This window comes from Peromyscus leucopus, chromosome 4 (assembly GCF_004664715.2).
Source record: "Peromyscus leucopus breed LL Stock chromosome 4, UCI_PerLeu_2.1, whole genome shotgun sequence".
In the NCBI taxonomy this organism is placed as follows: domain Eukaryota; kingdom Metazoa; phylum Chordata; class Mammalia; order Rodentia; family Cricetidae; genus Peromyscus; species Peromyscus leucopus.
The window spans coordinates 63,907,731-63,927,764 of NC_051066.1; the positions used below are offsets into that span (position 1 = coordinate 63,907,731).

The 20,034-nt window shown below is 33.9% G+C and overlaps 1 protein-coding gene across 1 annotated transcript in view; it reads left to right on the forward strand.

The window, feature by feature from the left end:
• The first annotated feature begins 253 nt into the window (after positions 1-253).
• LOC114687262 (fibrous sheath-interacting protein 2-like) overlaps positions 254-20,034 on the forward strand; it is an 80,201-nt gene continuing 60,420 nt past the window's right edge. The window contains 12 exon segments of the mRNA XM_037204932.1: positions 254-451; positions 731-856; positions 3,205-3,366; positions 4,559-4,648; positions 5,706-5,845; positions 6,926-7,067; positions 7,649-7,759; positions 11,266-11,389; positions 13,685-13,771; positions 18,209-18,324; positions 19,149-19,185; positions 19,786-19,889. Of these exon segments, the coding sequence (XP_037060827.1) occupies positions 353-451; positions 731-856; positions 3,205-3,366; positions 4,559-4,648; positions 5,706-5,845; positions 6,926-7,067; positions 7,649-7,759; positions 11,266-11,389; positions 13,685-13,771; positions 18,209-18,324; positions 19,149-19,185; positions 19,786-19,889 (1,338 nt within the window). The 5' untranslated portion in view covers positions 254-352.

A 20,034-nucleotide genomic window follows, 5' to 3' on the forward strand; every position in this document is an offset into this window, starting at 1 on the left:
GTTTTTTTTTTTTTTTTTTTTCTTTTGGTGAAGAAGAAACTAGCTGCCTCTTGGCTCTGTTCTCTCAGCCTCCCACCCAGCACAATTTTACATTTTTCGTTGGTTTGTTTGGATTGCTTAACGGGTGACGGTTTCCAAGAGATCCAGACTTTCGATCGAGGTCGTCACAGTCTGCTTCCCTGGGGCCGAATTACCCGATTTGAGGCACTCGATCTCCTGCGTGGCCTCCACAGTTCCATGTAGAACGTAAGCTCGTGGGGCCGCAAGGGGCTGGCACTGGTCATTCGGAACTGAGGGACCGCGGTGAAGGAAGCCAGGAAGCGTCAAGGGAGGAAGTGAGGCTCAGGCTGTCATGGAGCAGTACCTCAGCGCCTGCTACAAGACTGCCAAACTGGCTGCCAACAAAGCAGCCTCCGGCAGCCTGGCTGAGAGCAGTCAGCAATGCGGAGATGTAAGTGGAGTGGCCTCAGGCCAGTGTGGATGTTCTCTGTCTCAGGCCTGGGAGTAGCCATTGTGGGCCTCGGGCCTGGGAACAGGAATCACCTCACCAGCTCCGGTCTGGCTATAGCAGGGTGTCGTAGGCTGGTTAAAGAGAGGCACACTGTGAGGGTGTGCTCTTCAGACCTTATCTTTTGATTCTTGGATTTCTATCCTTGTTGTGGGAGGAGATGGACCAAAGCAAAAGGATATTACTGAAAGAAAACACAAATTATCTTATTGTATTTCACAGGGGGTACACAAAGTACGAATTCCAGGGGTGGGAGCCGCTCAGTTACTAGATTTTCCTCTTGGAGTCAAGCTGCCCGTGATTCCAGGAACTGATACTGTATATTTTACGACGAATATCGGTGAAAAGGTAAGGCAACTTTTTATGATTACATGAATTGTCTTACATTACAATGCTGTACTCTCCTTGCTGTTAGACAATACAGAGCATATTAGGAGAACGTGTACTAACAGTCAGACATCGTACCACAGGCATTGTTTAGATTGAATAAAGCAATTTCATCCAGCATGGCTTTATAGAATCATGATCAAAAGGATTTAGATCGTCAGCCCTATTTTAATTTATATTACATAGCAACATACTGACATTTAATTATAAACCCTTTATATGCCTATGTATTAGGTTTTTTCTTAGAAACATTTGGTTTAAAGGCTATTACTATTTGCTCTTAATTAGTACTAGGATTTTAATTAGTATTAACTGGTGCTAAACTCTCAATGAAAGACTTTTTTTTTCCTTTTGAATCAAACACTATATCATGCAGTAAGTTAAAAATAGATTTGACATTATTTTTCATGTTTAGTATTATAATTCTTGTAGATAGAAAAATGTCCTGCTTCTATGATGATGAAACCCCATGATCAGCTTAGCTTGCTTCCTTCCTTCATAGCTTCAGAATGAATTCTTCCAGTCAATATGTTTTAAGCCCATGCAAACAAACATCCATTACTCATTATTTTTGTTCAGTTTGTCTCCAAACTTACTCTTCTTTCTTCCTAATTTGTTTCTCTGAGTCATTCTAGAGTATCACCAATATATTTTTGCTTATAATTCACATTTCTTTAGGTTGAATGATTATATTCATCATTTGCATTAAAATCTTATACTGTCTATTTCACTTAAATACTTTGATTTTTGTCCCATCCCTAACTCCTCCAGTTTTTGACTAAATAATTCTGAAGAAGATTTATTATGTTTTTGTTAAGTGGGTACTTTAGTTAATATTGAAAAATGTATTTGTCATTGCTAAAAGTCAACATCTAAAAAGAGTTGACAGTCAAATGTCATCTAAGAGAGACAATTCTTTTCTTGACAATATTTCTCTTAATGATGTGTTCCTCTTATCTGGTCCAATTATCACTAAATTAGACTTTAAACTACAGGGGGACTAGTGTTCTTTGGGAAGCTTTGGTAGTCATTCAATCCACTTTTATGATTAGACCTTTTGAAATGTATTAAACTTGTGGCATGAAGACCTCAGTGACTTAACAGAATGTTATGTGTTTTACGCAAAGGAAGAGCTACTCTGCTATCTTGCTCCCTTAGGCTTTCCTTTTTGCCTTCTGCCTTCTAGTTCTTTTTAGACCCCCTACTCCACCTGATTCTCCAGGATTCAAAAAGTGAACTCAACTTGTCAAATGAACAAAGATCACAAACTGGTACCTTCAGGACCCTCTGGATTGGTGCATAATATTATGTGGTAGTGTAAATTGAATTAAAAGCCTACAAACAAGGGCACATGACCTCTGCTTTTTCAGCTCCCCCCACATACTCCAACATCATCACCTGTTTTCTGACGTGGAACTGTATTAGTAAGCATTGAGACTGAAAGAATGCAAAGACAACATTAGCACATTTTTACACATTCTTCTTTCAGTTATCTTTTCATCTTTAGAAGTGCTTGTACAAGCTATTATTATTCTCCCTTTGAAAAAGCAACTGAGAACTCACACCAACACTTTACTCTGATAATGTTTTAGTTAATAAATGAGATTAAATAATTTAGGTGTTTCCTTCATAGTAAAAATATAATAGGGACGAACACATTAGTTGACTATCTTTCCATTCATTCTTTTATATGGTTATGTTTATTATGCTATTTATATGATAATATTTATATTTACATGGTAAAATTATGTTTATATGTTAACATTTATTGTGTGAGGTTGTGTTTGCTGTTAATATAGGACAAAAAACATTTTCTGTAAATATGCCTTACAATTTCAATATGTGGAATTTTGTAACATAGACATTGATTTTCTTTATGATTATAGTACTCAAAGTGCTTCGGGTTTGTTAAAAGTCCCAAGACACTATGATTCTTTATCCTTAGTATTTAGCAACTAAGTTCTACACTGTTTTCATGCATCATTTCCATTTAATCTTGGTAAAAGATTTTTCCATTATTTTTCTTCACTTTCAGATGATTGAAACAGAATAATTAATATTATCTCTTTTCCTTTTGTGTATAGTTTCTTGATATAAGGAGAGAAAGAAAAGACTGCGTCCAAGCACTGGCTTTATTTCTTAAAGCAAATCATACACTATCCCATTCTTTCCCTTCTCTCTGTTCTCTTTCCCTTCTCTCGTGTTCATAAGGTGACGTCACATCAAGGAAAGAGCTGATTGAGTGGGGCCGACTGTTTAAATTAAATACATTCATTTATATTTGTAATATTTAATATCTGTGTATGCAGCTTTTTCAACCTTCATATGATTTTAACCTGAGTGATCCTTACTGTCGACTTTTGGAAAACCAATATAAAAGTCTCCACGATCCACATTTAAGAACATACTATAAGCGCAAAGATATTCTGCGAAGGCTAAAGAAAGGTGGCTACATCACCAGCAATAACAAAGTGAGTTGAAGGTTGCTTTTTTTTTTTCTTAATCAATAAAAACTTATACTATTTTGTGTTTGTTCCCCTACCCTAAGGGGAAGCCACTCTCTTGATGCAAAAGCATTGTTCTCCTAAAAGAATAAGAAATAATTTCTTCTAGAGTCAAAAATGAGTGTCCATTGCACTGGAACACAGACTTACGTTACCCCAAATTCCATGATCTAATGTGGAAGTAACATCATAAAATTTTATAAAACTAAAAAAGAAAATCGTAAATCAAGAGACCTTTAAAATATGTTGGTGGAAACATCAGAGAAGTGGTTATAGCCAAGCAAAGAAGTCTCAGCTATATGCATTGGATGCAATGTGAATAGCATTCTTAGCCCTTTGATGTGTAGAAAATAGGGTTTTGTTAATAGATTAAAGGGGGTTTTTAATCTGTTAGTTACAATACAAGTGGGTAAGTAATGTCTCTTTATCTTAAGATAAATTATACTTATGCTCTTGATCTGCAACACTCCATCCTCACCACATCCCTGAAGTTCTAGTAGGTCAGCCTTGGAAGGTACTGTATCTTTTCAGGAACTGTCTTTCTGTAGTGGCACTATTAACATTATTGCAATAGGATACTTCTTGGTCAGTTTTATAGAATACTCAGAGATCAGAAATGAGTGCTTCCACATGTGATTATTTCCTTTATGTTTACATTACCCTTTATGTTTAGCATAAAAAATATTGTCAACTATATTGAATAGGCAAAGGTATATTAATGTTTCCAGCTGAATCATAGTTCTCTATTTTCTGTCTGCAATGGTTCTGTTTTCTTGTAAGATTTATAATTTAAAAATTTGAAATAAAAATGTAGGAACTGTAGTTTGTTAGCATCCTGAGATGATATTCTTAGTGCATTTGAACATTGTATTTACAATCATACTCTAATTATAATTAATTAGAATTATTATTTTAATAACTACAGTTATACATGAATAATTAATTCCTTATTATAATATAATAAGAAACTTTTATTTCTAGATAAAAATTCCGTGCTTAAAAATGTAGAGGTATTACCTATCAAATTGTTAATAAGTTTTCACTCTTCACACTGTATCATTAAAATTATCATTGTTCTTTTTTCCTCTAATAAGCAACTGTTATGATTTTCAGTTTTTATATATTTTAAATATTTATTAATTTTTTGTTTTATTTTTAGATTGTATGTAACTTGAGGGAACTGAATAAATACAGGCAATATCTTACGAACTTAAAAATAGACTTTGAAAGAAATTATGTAAGAGAACAGGTAAGCTGTGCATTTAAAATTATTGGTTTAAATAGAATATAAAATTTTTTTTCCTGTGTGTGTGAGTGATACTGTCTTATATTTTGAAGTTTAATTGCTGATATTCTATGTGAAATTTTGTCAGAAATGAATATTTGTAAGTTGCAACTTTTGCCCAATAAGAGAAAAGGGATTAGAATATATCATCAGTACATTAATATTTAGTATTATTATTTATATTTAGCTGTTAATTTAGTAAGCAGTTCAGTAAACCAAAAATTCAGTAAGTCAGATAAGCTACTTAGAACTTCGCTGGCACTAGAAGCTGTCTGTAGTACTAGAAAAATTCCAAAACAAAAACCAAAACAGTCTTAGGAACAGCTGATTTCCTTTGTTACATTTGTAATATCCTAGATAACACTGAAGAACCAAATAACTGTGTGTTTGTATCAATATACATATTCTGTATTCATTCACAAAATTTCACAAAAATGAGATAGAATTCTTAGATTATGCTTGTTTCTTTTAGTCTTGTATCAAAGTTGTATATAGCATGCATTTCTTCTCTCTCTCTCTCTCTCTTTCTCTCTCTCTCTGATATGTATAACTGGATTCATGTTTTTCTTAAGAGTCTAGAAAGTTCAAAATGAGGCAACTGTGTGCTCCCAATTTTATATTACCAAGTGAGAATGTTAGAGAAAAATAAGAATGACTAAGATCTGTACACACTTGAGATCCCAGCACTCTACAAGCTGAAACAGGAGAACTGTGAGTTCAAGGCTAGCCTGGGTTATATGTTGTGAGGCCTTGTGTCATAAAAACCAAAAATAAATAGAAAAATAGGCAGACAGAAAATGTAGTATTGATGAACAATTAAAACATTTGTCTCTTATTGTTAGAGAGAAAAAGTCTTATCGTAGTTCTTTTTTCCCCCATATTTGAAATGGATTCAAAATAGAATTAAATGCAGTTAAACAATTTACCATCTATAAAATATAGGAATTTTAATGATCATATTTTGGGGAAATGTAAAAACATTATATATTTCTGGCATTCTTTTATTAAAAAAAAAATACAGCAATCGATTACAAAGCAACTACATAAACTGCAAGAAACCAGCCAGTTTCCTCCCTGTTCTGACGTCACACGCTTGCAGAACTGGTTGTTACAGGGCAACAGGCAGTCTATCAAGGACCAAGAGCGTTGGTTAAGACACAGGTGAGCCTGAAGTTATAGCATAATGTGTGTGTGTGTGTGTGTGTGTGTGTGTGTGTGTGTGTGTGTGTGTGTTTGTGTGTGAAATGAATTATAATAAAAAGCATTGTAAGCAGGACTTTCGTTTTCTTAAGTAGTAAATAATGTTTAACTCCCCTTCATTCCTGAGTGGAAAGAGAAAGGAAGGGAAATCAAAGAGGTAAAGAGATAAGGAATCTTGGTCCTACAGTTGTGAGTGGAAACTTCTTCCACAGGAGTTGAATTTTCTGGGAACCCAAGAGCTAATGAAGTGAGAGCTGGAGGAAGCACCAGATCTCAGAGCCATTTTATAAGAGAAATTATTTTAGCAGCAGCTAAAAAGAAAAGCAACTTTTTATAATCACCCTTTAAAGAGTGACAGCATTAAATTTGAAGAAATCAGTCCAAATAAAAACAAAGTTTTTCTGAAGTATATCTGAAGTATATCTAAAGAAAACATAAACATTCTAAAATAACTGCAAATTTATTCAGCTATTTCTCACTCATTATCATTAATTAGCATTACATTACCAAATTTATCTTTCTGAAAGCAAAACGGTGTTCCACTCTTCCCTTTACCAAGAGTGAGTCTTTTATGTTATGTGACTTTGATACTGTACAGTTTTGTTTCCCAGCAGTGCCATAAGACACACTGCTGTCCCTGGCCTTCAGTGGGAGTTTGTGTTGCTACCAAGAGCCTAGTGCTCACTTTGTTCTGAAAACATTCTTTCAGTGAATGCATTTGAAGCCTTGCTTGTTTTCTGTTGTGTTTGTAAGTCCAGATTCTAAACCCACTGACTTACTGCTCACTGTGTAAAACACTGAATCAGTTTGTTCCTCATCCCACTCTTTCTTTGACCTTGATAACAAATATGCATACAAAACGAAGAATTAAAAATGAGGCAGACATTATGAGTACGTCTAATCTGAATGATGAACTGATAAAACAACATCAAAATACAAAACTCCTATGAAAATTCTCACGACAAGCCAGGCAGGGCTTGACTTAGAGTATGATGATAAAGCTCGCAGTTCATCTGCAATCAAATGTTCGTTCTCACTCAGATATCTGGATATGATCAGTAGAGAATTAGAACAGCTTGACCGCACAGCAGAAGAGCAGCGCCTGCTCCGCATGGACAGAGAAGAGCGATGGCAGCGGGAATACACAAGAAAAAAACTTAATCTTCGTAGAAAAATCGAAGAGGTAAGAGGTGAATTAAATGTTATGAGGAAAAATGTGTAGTTTTTCCATTTGTAAATAATTTTAATGGTAGAGGCAGATATAACTGCATAATGAAAAAAATTTTGTTTTTAAAGATCATTGTAAAAAAGTTACAAAGCATGGCTTCATGTCTCATTAAACTTGAATGTGTGTATATGGGAAATAATTTTTAAGTTATCTTTACTAAAGATAGTAAATAGCTAATTTATTTTTAATTAAAAATTATTAATTTATGTATGCACATCGCACAGTGCAGTGAAGTCCGGACAGCTTATGGGAGTCATTTCTTTCCTCCCCCTAAGAGAGTTATGGCAAAAGTTCTCAAGTTAACTGGCTTGGCAGCAGGCACCTCACCACTGGAGCACCTCTCAGCCTCATGGCTGCTTTCTTAATACACGTGCCCTAAGAAAAACCCATTCCAAAAGCACCGATGACTTGCACATATCTGTCCTGTAACTGTTGGGCCCACGACTTGCTGGTTTTTTCTTGGTGGTGGAAACAAAACGCATCTTCCGTGAAAACAAAACACACTCTCACCTGCATGGTACTTCTTTGGTCTCTAGGAATGGAAGACAAAGGAGATGCTGCTGCTCTCAAAGATTGGAGAAGATGCCAAGAGAGAGCAGAGGGTGGAGGAACAGAGGCGCAGAAGCCAAGAAGAGAGTGACAGAAAGGTAGTGGGAGCTCTGAGTTCTTTCTTGAGATGGTGGAAGAGAAGCTTGGTTTTTTAGAGTAAATATTTGAGTGAACGATTATTCAAAAAACATGTATTCTGCAAAACTAAATGTTAAAAGTTCAAGAAACAAAAACCTGGCTGTTGCTAAGTGCACGGCCTGTTTATGAACTCCTGGACAGGCTCCAAGAGACCTGCAGGCTTCAGCTTTCTGAGAGCAGACAGACAGGCCTTGCACCCACTGCCATAGCCACTATACCCAGATACGCACACTTTTACATGTCCTGTCAAATGCATTTGTATAATGTAAAAAGCACTGCTCCATTATTTGATGTAACCCATTTTGGATTTATCTTCACAATACAATAGTAGTTTTAATTCCCATAAAAATCTTACTCTTATAAAAATGTTCTTGCTGGGCGGTGGTGGCGCACGCCTTTAATCCCAGCACTCGGGAGGCAGAGCCAGGCGGATCTCTGTGAGTTCGAGGCCAGCCTGGGCTATCAAGTGAGTTCCAGGAAAGGCACAAAGCTACACAGAGAAACCCTGTCTCGAAAAACCAAAAAAAAAAAAAAAAAAAAAAAGTTCTTTTAGAGAACTCTAAGTTTTTGGTAAAAATTCTTTGTTTTTCCTTCATTTTTTAAAAAGTTTTACTCCCTTTAAGTTTAATAATATGTTGTGCTTTGTGTTTTAGAATATAAAGCCTTATAAGGAGAAACAGCAGTTTATAGAATCCCTTTATAGCTTACCAACTGCTAAGTACACACAGACACACACAACATACAATCTTCTTATAAATATTTATTTACTCCTAAAGCAAGCACATTCTTTTACATTTTTTATAAAAAGATATATTCATTTTTAGCTTATGTCTATGAGTGTTTAGCAGCATATATGTACTGTACATTATGTGTACAGAGGCAAAAGAGGCAGTCAGGTCCCCTGTAACTTGAGTTACATATGGTTGTGTAGGTACTGGGAACCGAATCCAAGTTCACTGCAGGTGCTCTTAACACCCAAGGCCCCTCTCCTGGTTTTACTTTTACATTTTATAGATTATTTTGTAGGTTGCTTCTTCATTTAATAAAAACAACACTAAATGATTTTTCATGTTGATGAATGTAGGTCTAAAATTAAATTTTGAGTAAATTATACTTGACAAATTTAGGTATAAAATTTATAAAGTTTGATTTGTATTACATTATGTCATTATACTTAAACTTAATAAAATATTGGAAATTGAAGTGTCTATTTTATTTTCCTATAAAATATTATAAATTGAAGTTTGCATTTTATTTTCCATTCTGCTTCTCACAGTGCATCTTAGTCTTGTTTGAGATTCACTGTTCCTATGAATAAGTAGGCTTGTCTTATTTAGTATAATCTGCATATCACCTGATGTTCAATGTTTCAATAGCTCCATAAACACCTACAGATATCACACACACATACATACATAAAAATAGTTAATTACAGTAGGCTTTAATAATAAAATAGTAGTAGGCATAGCAACTTTCATTGATACACATCTCAAAAGTAAAACTTTACTTTTTCTAGAATTAGCTATGAGGTTCTGTGACTTTCATACATACATTTCAACAGTTTTAGAAAATTTTATTACTAGATTGCCAAAGGTTTCATCAGGAAGGAATGTTGGTAGGTTGTTGAATATTTTCTTTTATGATTTTGTTGAATTTATATTTATGGTTCTCAGGAAGTGTATAATATAAATCAAATAATAAATGTTCAATAAATCTGGAATTCATGGTCATTAAGTCAATTCATTTGGTCAGATTGTACTGTAATTTATATGGCATGCAGTTTGATACAAATTGCCAAAAGTTTGTGTAGAATTTTGCAGAAGAAATGTTAGCATGGATTTTTTGTTGTTGTTTTTGTTTTTGTTGTTTGTGTTTTTTGTTTGTTTTATCTTGTGGAGTCAGTGTCTAGATATCAGTGTAGCATGAACTCATCCAGTTGTTTGTAATTTTGCTCGGGTTTCTCCTGAACCTCTGAGTCCACTATTTGTAACAACTTTGGAATTTTTTTAGGTAGTAATTTTAAAATATTTCTGTTCTAGCTCTTATTCATTACTTTTCTCTCTGTGGTCAAATGTCTGACAAGAAGCAATTCAAGAAAGGGAGAGTTAATTGTGGCTTTTAGTCTGAGAGGATCCAGTCTATTTGTCATTTTAGGAAAAAGAGAATGCAGGATAATGACAGCTGTTCCTATTACATCCACAGTCTGGAACTGTTTGTGCTCAGCTCACCTTCCTTCATTTTATTAATTTATTCTGAGGTTCCAGCCCCTGGATTAGTGCTGCCCACATTTTGGGTGTGTCTTTTCTTTTCAGTAAACAATCTCACAGATCCACCATGTGGTATATACCCATGGTTATTCTTTTTTGGTTTTTTTCGAGACAGGGTTTCTCTGTGTAGCTTTGTGCCTTTCCTAGGACTCACTTGGTAGCCCAGGCTGGCCTCGAACTCACAGAGATCTGCCTGGCTCTACCTCCCGAGTGCTGGGATTAAAGGCGTGTGCCACCACCGCCCGGCTTCCCATGGTTATTCTTAATCCCAAGAAGTTTGCAGTGTAGATCAACTGCACATGCACATCCATGTTTTCCTCTTTCCAGGACCTTAACTACATTAAATGGTCTCTATATCTGAGTCATTTCCCTTTCAGTGCTTCCTTTAAGAGACGTTTTATCATTGAATCCATACAAAATGCAACTATGCTGGGTGCATTGATATTCTCGGCTTGAAGTCTAACTTCTCTGTCTTTCCTCGGTTAATTATAATTGAATGATATATTTTTATAGGTCACATGGCCCTGTGTCTTTATAGGCCTAGTATCTTGAACTTCATGCCATATATTGACTTCTTGTATTCAGTCTTTTTATAATTTTGGAAACAATTTGATTAATCAGATTTTTTTATGATTTATTAGCTGAGGCTAGTGTTACCAGTTATCTGAACTAGTTATTCCCTATTATTGAAGCAAGAGTCATTTTAGTATTCTAGCCAGTATGAATCATGAAGCCTTTATATCGGGGCTTGTGAAAATACATATAATTTTCATCTTTATGGAAATGCAAAGCTCTGTTCTCTCTTACCCCTCAGGATGTTCCTTTATGCTATCTTGGGTGCTTCTCTATGTGTACTAATCCTTTTTCTTACAGAGTGCTAAATAAAATGTCTAGGACTCTCTCTGTACATTTATCTCTCTTCTGCCACGTCCATGATCAGTAGTATACAAGAGATTCACAAAAAGTTACATTTCAAAAACTTCAATAATTCTACCAAAGTATTCAGTGAGGTAAATTGTACCTAAGTATTTGATCAGAAATAGAAATCGACTCCTTACTGCTCTTTAAATACTCTAAATTTAAAAGTCACAAGACAAGAATAAGTGTTTATTTCCACTATACTAGATTATTTAAATATCTGTTTTGAATTTATAAATGCCAAATTAATACTAATCAGTATATTTTCTTTAATATTTTAGAAACAAGCAATATTAGAGAAAAAAATGGCTTATCATTTACAAAATATGCAGGATACTGACATTAAAGATGACATGGGAAGAAATGCATTTGAATACAAAGGACAAAATGGAACTGCTTATGAATGTGAGAATATTATGGCACTAAGAAGGAAGCATTGATCACTGTAATGTAATATCTTACATACTTGTACTTGCTACTCACTTTATCTGTGGTCCCAAAATAACCATTTCCACATTATTGTTCAAGTTGAAAAGATCACATGTGCAAACACACACACACACACACACACACACACACACACACACACACACACACACGCTCCTAAACTAAAATAATCTTATCAACTTGTTCAAGAGACAAATTTGATTGCCCTACAGTTTTTGCACCAATTTCCCTGTACGTAAGATAACACATAGTTTACTAACACATTAAAACTAATATGTAAAATAATTGTTTATATACATCAACATTGTGTTGTGGTATGTTGTCAAGTAATAAGAATCAAAAGAACCTGGGAATTTAGGGAAATAAAGATGGAGAAAACGTGTAGAGAAAAGAAGGGAGAAATAAAATGGAAAAGAATGGAAGAAGGTTTAAAAGAAACAGCATGACTTGACCAAGTCCAATTCATATCAGCTACATTTTTTTTGTGTAATATTAAGATATTACAGTGAAACTATCTACATTAGTTATTGGTTAACACAGAATTCTAAAAAAGTTTTAGGAATGCATACTATTGAGGAAGAACATGGCCATCAGTCTTGTTTCTTCTCAATCCCACTTCAGTTCAGATCCTCCTGATGTGACTCTATTTATTACCTTATTAACTGCTCTTAACTGGATGCTGCTTTTACCTTCCTCCACCCATATTGTGCATCTATGTAATTCTGATAATGTCTTCTGCTGCCCAAGCCATTTCCCATTAAATTCACTTTAAATGGCGTATGCAAGCATCTATCACACATGGAGTCCAGTCCGTATTTAAACTTCAAGATTTCATGTTGCACTATGTGCTTGAGGATGACAATTGTCCTCTACTGGTACAGTGTACAGGCTCTGGAGACAGACTACTACTGTCCAACTCTTCCTCTAACTTCTCCTTTATAATTTTCAATACCTGTTAATGGTTTTGGCAAGTTATTTAACATTTCATAGACACATTTCCCCTCTAAAATTGAACATAATACACTAAACAACATCTATGAAGACCTTTAAAATTTTGGCACATAGTAAGTCTTCATTGATAGCTCTGTCATATAGGAGTACTGACCATTATTAAACCGATTGTTTCCCTTTTGTTGCCTCTCTGTGTTCTTTTTCTCAACCTACTATCGACTACTCACTTTTTCTTTCTAATCCTTCACACTCAATTTACATTCAGTCAGATATTTCTTGATAACCATAAGCTTCATGATCCCTCGTCTTTGACTCACTGGAAGCTTGCAATACTCTATATAGCTACAGATTTCTAATAATTTCAGTTGTTCTAATACTAAACGTCTAATTTTGCATGTCATAAAATTTTGAGAAAAATAAATCTACTAAATAAGTTTGGTAGATTCAGCCCTGTGCTTCAGATTACAAATCACTTTAATAGCTTTGTACAACCCAACATCTCATTGTCATATAATAGGGAACTGATGTGAATTGTCAACATTTCTAAACATTTAAATTTTTTTATTTTATGTGTATTTTATCCTGTATGACATGTGCATACCTGATATCTCTGGAGGTTAGAAGAGGGCAACAGACCCCTGGAACTGGTTGGTTGTAAGCCATCATGTGAACCTTGGGAACCAAACCCAGGGCTTCCACAAGGGCAAGAAGTGATCTTAACTTCAGAACCATCTGCTGAGCTCCAAGAGTAGCACTCTTAAACACTGCTACATCATATATTCCTTAGAAAATTGTATACTAATAATATTTCTATAATATTGAAGTGACATGGAATAAAGACATCAATTTCACAATTGTTAGCACTGTAGCAATGTCTTCTTCTACCAAGCAGAAAACATATGTATACATATATACACACACCTATCTTTTTTTCTTTTATTCATCTCTAAGTCAAATTCAAGAATCTCATAGGCATTGTGGGCTGATAAATCCTCATCAATGTATTTATGCTGGTATGCATTCCTTCAGAAAGGAAACTACATGCTCCAGTAGATTATGGTGCAGGTTTCCTTCCTTCAAAAATAAAAAAATAAGTCTCTCCAAGTATCATTTAAGTTAAAAGCATATTATTTCAGAAATAATTATATCCTCCCATTTGACATTTCTCCATCTCCTCCTCTATGTCTTCTAAATACCAAATATAGATTAACAAGGACTTATTTCCTCTTGAGCAAAAATGGATATTTGATCTTGACTAATTCAATTATCACTACTAATAATATGTCTTATTACATTTTTAAGCTTATATAAAGAAGAAAAAGAAGGAGTTTGATGATATAAAAGTAGTTTACCCTGGTGGTGACCAGGAAGCATTAAAAGGAACATCAGGTAATTGAATATTTTAGTAAATATCAAATATTTAAAGTAGTGATTTTGGAGAAAATTGAGTTGGTGGTAATCTTCACTTGAATGCACATGAAGCTTTAGTTTATTCTGATGAATTGCTGATTTTTGAGGCTGCCTCTCATGTACTGCTTTCAGAATTTAATCTCTAGATAACTCACTTTTTTTTTTTTTTTACTGGTCATTGAACTTTCACTTAAGAACAGTTTGGTGCAGGATTTATTATTATTAATTATAGATACAAAGTGACTGATTGTACTTTATATTCTCACAATAATTTTAGAAAACTCAGGAATATTTCAGAAGCTAAATTCATTGACTCCACGATAAAATGAACATTTATTGAAGTATCACTTTCTATCATTGTTAGGCTGTGTCACTGTTTGTTCTTCATTTAAGCTCACCAGATTATACCATGAGCCCCAAAACAAGAAGGACTCTAATGATAAAGATAAAAAATGAAAAACATTAAAACTGAATGCTATGACATTTTTTTTTCACTAATAACTCTCAAGTTGCAGTTAATGTGTAAACTTGGAATAACCTTGAAACATACCTTACTGATTAAAACCTAAAGAAAACAAACTCCAAGTATTTTTCCCCACCGTGTATAATCTGTTTGCTTTTTACAAAATCCAGAAACCCCACAAAAGGACAATGCTACTAATCTTCACCTGTCTAGTCTGTCACAGGACCCTCTGAATATGAGCTTGTCCTTCTCTGTGATGCCTTTAATGAGAATGACCTCCATAGGCTCATGTATTCGAATGCTTGGTCCCTAGTTAGTACAACTGTTTGCAAAGAGTTAGTAGGTGTGGCCTTGTTGTAGAAGGGGTGTCACTCGGGGTGGGGCAGCATTTAGGTTGCAAAAGCCCACCCCACCTCCAGTTAGCTTTTCTCAACCTCCTATTAGAGTTTGGGCAACCTACCATAGCCCCTAAGGAAATCTTACTCTTCCTCTACCAACAGTTATTACAGCTAACTATGGCTACTTCACTTTTTTTTTTTTGGCTACTTCACTCTTTAATACTATTGAACATGTCTTTTGTCATTATGGTTGTTGTTTTCAGAGTCTCATCTTGCAGTCCAGCTTGGCCTCAAACTTCTAGCAGTCCCTCTGACTCAGCTTCCCTTGGCCTGTTAATACAAACATAAGTGACCAGACCACTCTGCCTATTTGCAAGTTCGTTAACTGCCTGGCTATTGTTGTTATGCTTTCTGAGCAGTTTTATCAGAGATATTCTAGGTTATAATATTATTTTTTTAGAATAAACAAGCGAGTCATCATTGTACCTCCTTCACTGGAATATAGCATTCCTGTTACTATATCCTAATATTCTTCTCCTTCAGAATTTTCTCATGTACTACATCTACATACATCCAATGTCAAATTAGATAACGTGGTAAATTTTCCTTTTAATTATGAAATATGTTTTGTAAACTTATTAAGGGAAAAATATTGTTTACCATGACAGTTACCATGGCTTCTCCCTTTAATACATTTTTCCAGATTATTTTTCTGGTGTCCTTTCATCCACCTCAGTCTTCTTCTGTAGTGTCTCATATATGCCAGCCTTTCTAGAAGCACATGAGCCTGGTTTTTGCTGCTGCTGTTATTTTTAATATGATAATCTCTTGATCTTTACTCCTGAAATTTGTTATTCTCATTTAAAATAGACTTCAGGTTGACAGTTGATTGTTTTTATACTTTTAAAAACCCATCTGGGACTAGGGAAATGGCTCAGTCTTTGAAGTTTTGTCGCACAGGTACAAGGACCTGAATTCAGAGTCCCAGCAGTTATGTTATTTAAGTCCTGAGTTCCTAACTCCAGTGCTAGGATGGGTTGGGGGCAGAGATAAATGGATGCCTAGGCCTCAGAGGCCAGCTGAATAGATGAACTCCATGTTCAGTGAGAAACTCTGGTTCCTAATATTAAAGTAGAACCTGATCAAAGTAGACACTCGTCATTGACCTCAGACCTCCACATACCTGTACACACAATGTAAACATATGTACACCATCATGGGCATGTACACACAACACACACATGCCTACACACAGGCAGAATATTCTAGTTAATTTTTTTCATAATTCTGACAAAATATTTTAATTACTGTTTATATAATATTTCTAATATGATACTAGATACAGTCCTCTGTGCATTGCTATTTAAAATCAGCATTGATTTTTCCCCTTTGGCAGATATTTTTATAGTTTTTAAATAATTTTAAGCTTTTTCTATTAAATAATTCAAATACAAATAAAACTGAGGAGGTGACAGTGAAGCTTTGTATGGCCATGACTATCATTTTCAATAATTCATGAGCCACTTTAACTATGGCTTCAACATTTATGTGTTGCCAAATTGTTTTGAAGCCCATTGCACTTATAACATCATCATCAGTATTTCAATATGTATTCTGAAAAAATAGAGAACATTTTAAAAATATGGTATAAAAATACCATTATTACATCACACATACTAATACTTCATAATTCCATATCATCAAATAATTAAACACTGTTTACATTTTCAACATCATTAGAAAAATGTAAGCCAAAACACCTTGAGAAGTGCAAGTCAAAACAATGCCATTCTTTCCCACTCCAGACACAATTCCAATCATTAAAAAACAAATAACGAATGCTGATAAGGATGTGGATTAAAAATAAAAGAAAGTCTGTCTTTACATGCTGGTGGGAATATAAATTAATGCAGTCACTGTAAAAATCTGTATGGATTGTTCTCAAAAAAATAAATTCTACCATGTTAACTAGCTAAATCCCTTTTGGATAATTACCCTAAAAACTTAAAACATATACAGAAACTTGCACATCAATGTTTATTTCAGTACAGTTCATAATAAATTATGAAATCAAAATAGGTGTCCTTCAGCAAAAGAGTAAAGAAAATATGGTACATATGTACAACAGAAATATATGTAGTCAAAAAGAGAACAAAATTGTGTCATTTGCAAAAATATATATACAATTGTAGAAAATTATATTAAGCAAATTAAATTAGACTCAGTGAGAAATATTGCATGTTTTTGCCCATTTGTGGATCGTAGATTTTATGCAGATACATAAAATTATATATTCCTATAAGACATGAATTTATAAGTGAAATGGTGTAAGATTAAAGGTTACTAATGGTAATGGTAAGGGAAAAAAAGGGAAAAGACCAGGCAAGTCTATTATATGCCTGTATGGAAATGACTTTATGAAGCCCAGCACAGTATAAAGTGTACACGCCAATTAAAAACAAGGGGGGTTGAGAAATGTTTGCACTTCAGTGTCTTGAAAGTTTGTGTAAATTTAATTTCCCTTGGAAATTGGCTTCAATTCTATGAAGTCACTTAAACTCAAAAAGCAATTTGTGTCTGGGATCGTTTTGTAGAAAATGTTTTTAGACTAGTATTACATTTATTTATTAGACAACAATTTTTCCTATTTTTACTTGTTCATAAGTAGGAGTGGATATGTGAATTTTCAAGATCATTGTCTTTAATGCATGTTTTCATATCATGCATTTTGTATTGTACTCCTTTCTTAATCATTTGGTGATTATCTGTAGACTCTTCTGTGTTCATTTATGACCTTTTCTTTCCCTGGTCAGTCTTGTTTTTCATTTTTACTGAGTTTAGAATTGCTGTTGGTATTATTACTTTTTTATTTTCTTAATATGTATTTAAATGAATGGTTTTCTCTGCTTATTAAGTATTTACAGGAATATATGAAAATTAAAGAAGAGAAATTATGATCCATTGGTGATTGATATTAAAATAAGCTGATCACTTTGATAAAGTTTTTGAGGTTACTTGGTTATATTTACCATATGGTAAGGCAGGTTTTGTGATAAAGCTTTATTCAATTTAACTGAAATAGATTAGAGACAGATCAATACTTTAATAGATCTATCTATATATGTATATTGATATGTTTGATATGTGTGTGTGTGTATTTGTGCATGAAAATTCATAGAAGTTCATTTTAGAAATGGCTGGAATTGAAATCAACTGAGATTTCCATGAGCTCATGGTAGACTACAAAGTGTGGTATATAAAAAAATATGCTGCATAAAAAAAATGATTTTACTTCCCCCAAAATAAAAAAAAAAGAAAAGTGTACACACTGTATAATTGCATTCATGTAAAATTTCAGAAAGTACAAACTAACCTTAAGAGTTAAAATCAGTACTCTTGGGACTAGAAAGATGGATTGATTACAACCATCTAGGGGAGGACATATATGAGTAGTCCTAATATATTACTGATTGAATGATGCTTTCAGTTGTATTTCTTTTGGAAGTATTGTTACTCATGAATATTTCAATTTTAATAATTAGTTTAAGAAAACACAATTTGCTACAATTAACAACATGTCCAAAACCAAAGGTTTTCTTTCTCATTTACTCCTAGGACAAGTATCGACTGTTGTTAATCATTCTCAGAGTAGTTCAAAGAACATTACAAAAATATCAGGATCCTCAGTTGCGTATCAGACAGGGATACAGAACAGTAGCTCAGAACAAAAGGTAAAAATATTTCAAATTATGTGGTTAGTATTACTTTGTCTGCCTAAGTTTTATTCACATGTGTTATCACTTTTACTCACCTGGTATTATTAGGGGAAATGAGTGCTTGCCAGAAAAAGTGATTCCATTCAGGGGCAAACTTTATTATTCATGTACTGTGAAATTTAACAGAAACAAATCCAAAGTCCATAACCAATAGTGATGATAACATTGCTATTTACTAGTAATATAAGAAATCTATGCTCATGTGTTTGACCAAACACTGGGATAAGCTAAACATGAGAAAGTAAAAAAATTGTGTCAACTGAATGCAAATTGAGTCAATTGAATGCAAAGGCTAGTGAGGCAACACCCATCTTGAGGACACATTGACTAATTAGGCATAAACATAGAAAATGTTACACTAATCTGGGGAGACTAATTTTTATTCTGGCTCTAGTTCAAAGGAGTACGTTAAATAAGCATTATAGTGTTGCCTGGGGTTTGAATTGGTAGAATTGTATTTCTCTGTATACAGTTGAATGACTAAGTTTGAGAACTATCCATTAAGTGGCTCACTGGGCCTTTAAATAAAGGGCAGACAGAAGAGGAGTAAGAGCTATATTGTGATAAATTGAGCTCAATATTGAACTAAATTTGAGATGGCGAAAAGTATCCTGGGAAGTTAAGTATATTTACTGTGCTTGCTACACTTTTTATGACAAACTTGGGCATGAAGAGTAGAAATGCATCTAGATTCATGTGGTTTCCTGACAGAAGACAGAATCTCTTCCTGAAGTAGTGTTACTAATGAATATTTTTCTCTTTATTATTTTGCCATATAGACAAATGGAGTAACGAAAAAAATAAGTGATGAAAGAGGTAAGGTTATGAACAGTACTAATTATTCTGTTATTAAGTACATAGTTGGACTCCATTACATGGTTTTGAAAGCTGTTTTTCCTAATTTTAAAAGGAATGATTAGTTTGACTTTTTAAATATTGAAGTACCCTTCCTCTAATCACTTCTTCCTCTTTTTAGTTCACCATAAATCTTGCTGTGAAAAAAAGCTTCTTAAAACAGCATTTTATCACTTCTATTCCCTTTTCCTAAAATCAATTTAAAATACAGCTTTATTTCTTTATACAAGCAATAAGTTGTTGTTGCAGACTGAATACAATTAAAATAGTCCAGTTTGTCAGTGGGCCCTGTTAGTTTCATGAGACTAAATGGTTGTGGTCATCAAAATATAAGGGTTTCAGATTTTTCAATGGATGCAACTGGGAAGAAGTGACATTTTTAAGGCAATGAACATCCAAAAAAGATACTGTCTTTGAAGAAGTTTGCTTAGCTTAAATAGATTACTGATTCTAGTCAGTGTCGCAGCTTAGTGAAGAGAATGCTAGAGCAAGTGGGCAAGTCATGATTCACCTTTGGAATTATAATACATTCATACTTAAAGCTATCTCTTATCTTTCTAGTTCCTGTAAACACATCAACTAGAGATTCAATTATTTCAGCACAAAATTCACCCACAAAGGCTAATAGACATTCACGTACATCTTTGTGTCCTCAAAAAGAAGAGGTATGTAACATTTAATTTACTCTAAATTCAAAAATGAGATAACTTATGGTCATTTTAATATATGAAAATGCCAATTTTTAAACTTACATTATAACTGCATTCCATGAAATTTATTGTACAATTTTAAAAATATAATAACTCAAGA